Source organism: Phytophthora infestans, genomic scaffold, assembly GCF_000142945.1.
Source record: "Phytophthora infestans T30-4 supercont1.227 genomic scaffold, whole genome shotgun sequence".
NCBI classification, from domain to species: domain Eukaryota; phylum Oomycota; class Peronosporomycetes; order Peronosporales; family Peronosporaceae; genus Phytophthora; species Phytophthora infestans.
Window position 1 is genome coordinate 48,056 of NW_003303532.1, and position 2,920 is coordinate 50,975.

Here is a 2,920-nt window from a genome sequence, read left to right on the forward strand (position 1 = left end):
GGGTGGATCCGAGGTAAGTCTTGGTGGCTCTTGCCTTCTCGTACATCGCTCATATCAGATCCATCGTCATTCCATACGGGGTGCTGCTCGCCATGGCTAATCCACCACAGGCAACTTGCACCCGTGCCAAACAACCCAAATCCTCTATAATCACTTGAAATTGTCACTGATTCGGGATAGTGACCCCGCGTCAGGACCATTCTCTTATTTCTGAGAAAGCACTTCACCACAATGAAGAAGGGCCCACAGGAAGGGTGTGGGCCAGGAGGAGGAGGATCGCTGATGTGAGTTGGTCACATCGGAAAGAAAGAGAAGACGAATCCACAGGGGAAGGGTGGATTAGGAGGAAGGAGTGAATGGTTATGCATAAGAGTGACGTTTTACGTGCGAGGAGTCCTGTTTGATCTCAAGCACGAGCTTTCAAGGGCCCCAACTATACTGACCCAATTGATCCTGGGTCATTGGCGCTAGATCCGGATGAAATCCAGGCGCAGATCCAACCGGATCCGGGATCCCGCCGAGATCCAGGTGTACGCTGAAAGGGTGGATACCGCCCAGATCCAGGTGTACACTGAAAGGGTGGATCCCGCCCAGATCCAGGTGTACACTGAAAGGCTCTGACTAGATGTCGCAACCAACGAGGGAATGTTATAGACATATTCAAGTAAGAGAGTGTGGATTATAATAGCTTATGCAAAGGGCTAACTCGACCCAGTTTCCAGTCGCTAGTTACTGCTACGAAATGAATCCACGAAGACTGAAACTGGGGGCGTGGCGTCAAAGAGTGATGAGGATTAGGTAGTCTTGGGCTGAACGTTGAAGAACTTGCCCACTAGACGCTGGATCTGGCGTCCTGGGTGTTGGCTCAAGTCCCCGCGAAACTGGATACGCCAAGGCTCGGCTTCGTCGATCTCTCGCAAGGCTTCCAATAGGCTCGTGGGTTCTGAGCGATGGAGGTTGGGATCCTCCAAGTTGGCTTGACGGGATACGGATCCCGGAAACCAAGCCACCTTATCCCCGCGTCGGGGAAGATGCAAGAAGGATGGATCCAACAAAATATCCACGTCACACCAACCGTCCTGGATTGCCAACACGACGATCACAAGGACCCTCTTCCAAGCTCGGCCAGCATGGCTACGTCGGTTACCACGCTGCTTGTTGAAGTTAGACAACCAAGTCGAACCCTGCAGTTGATTCCGAGAGATGGGGAACCGGTGAGTGCCCTCCCATATGGCAACCCGGTGCTTGGAGACGAAATCCCGGAACGCACGAACGAATACCCCGAGTCGCCCACGCACATCACCCCTGAAGCTAACCGGATCTACCGGTGTGGTGACCAGCGTATCCCACGGGGCAGCACTTGTCAGTTCTTCCACGAGAGATCTGGTGACGAGCGAATCCAGGTACCCGGCCCTCGGGATGGCGTCCGCCGTCCGAGGGAATATCCATTCAGCTCGAAAAGGCAACTCAGGGAACAGGACCGTGATCTCCATTGAGATAACCGCGACCCGGTTCAACTTCTTGGCGGACCAAGGCTCGATGTATCTAGTAGCGAAGGCCACAGGAGCACGTCTACCAGGAATGAAGGCGGCATCCGGACCGAACGGAGCCACGGGGAGCATCCCTGGCAGTGATGAGTTAGGGGGAGCGGGGATCAAGACAGATCCAGGGGATCCGCCACCGTGAGACGATCCCGGGGATCCGCCACCCTGAGGCGCTCCTGGGGAACCGCCACCGTGGTGCGATCCTGGAGATCCACCACCATGAGGTGACCCCCTGTCACAAAAGCAAAACTTCAATTGACATCTCGGTGGTCGGACTCTTGCCAACGACACTACAGTCGTCTTTTGCTCGATCGCATGATCGCTTCACTGTACTTCACAACTACATTGGACACACAGAATGAGGGAGGACACGTTCTCGGTGAAAATAGTGCTCTATAAGTGCCACGACCTAGTGGCAGCGACGAACGAGGTGGGCGGCAAGAGCAGCGCGTACGTGGTCTTCACACTGGGGGACACAACCAAGAAGAGCTCGTGCGTCGAGAGCAGCCTTGATCCACACTGGACACCACCCGAGAAGTTTGAATTTGAGGTGGAAGAGTGGGAGAACGAGTTCCTTGTCGCACAAGTGTTTGACCGCAGCCGTCCGGGCCACGACGATCTTATTGGATCCGCGGTGATCCCGTTGACGCTGTACGCTGGAAACAGAAACTGCGAGATGTGCAGCTACCCGTTGGTACTGCCGGACGAAGTGGGCGGACTGGGGTCACCCAAGAGCGACATGTTCCTGCAAATTAGCCTATTGGATGCGGACGGCAGCCCAGTGGAGGAATTCTACTGGTAGCATGTTCGATAAATAAAAAGTGGAATGTATCTTGGTTTTTGCAGCGCCATCTTGGTTATTTCGTCATTAAATGCTAGCTTCATAAGGAGCTACATTTTGAAACTAGATACGAGGGATGCTTCAATCCTTTCATAAGCAGAGTGAGAACTTCAATTAGAGCATGTGATCATTTTAAAGAGGATGTTGCCGTGCGAAATGAGTGACGAAGAGTGCAAAACGACTGAAATGATGTGCCTTGTGAAAGCCACTGGACAGACGAGTAATGGAATCTGAAGAATTGTCACATTGTTTTTAGAGATTTGTGTGAAGCATTTGTATTGGATACATGTATTAGCTGCTTGGTGCTGACTTGAATACAGCGCCATTTCAGGATTAGGATCATTTGATCCTAGTCTTCTTCAATCTGTAACCTGGAGCAGTAGTAGCCATAGCGTTCAATGTCTCGACAATACGAACCCCTGTGTGTGGGTCACATGGTTTCCACACATCAAGGCGGGTAGCGCAGATCCGCAACCAAGGTGGTAAGTAACAGCGCTCCACAGCCAAGGTAGGTAGCAAAGTTCCACATCCAAGC

General features: G+C 52.6%; 1 protein-coding gene across 1 annotated transcript; it reads left to right on the forward strand.

Annotated features, from left to right (window-relative positions):
* Nucleotides 1–1,777: 1,777 nt before the first annotated feature.
* PITG_21060 (uncharacterized protein) lies at nucleotides 1,778–2,346 on the forward strand (the record flags this gene model as incomplete). The annotated part of the gene is made up of 1 exon (XM_002895206.1): nucleotides 1,778–2,346. One exon carries the CDS (start codon nucleotides 1,903–1,905, stop codon nucleotides 2,344–2,346), a length of 444 nt encoding a protein of 147 aa, XP_002895252.1.
* Nucleotides 2,347–2,920: the final 574 nt, after the last annotated feature.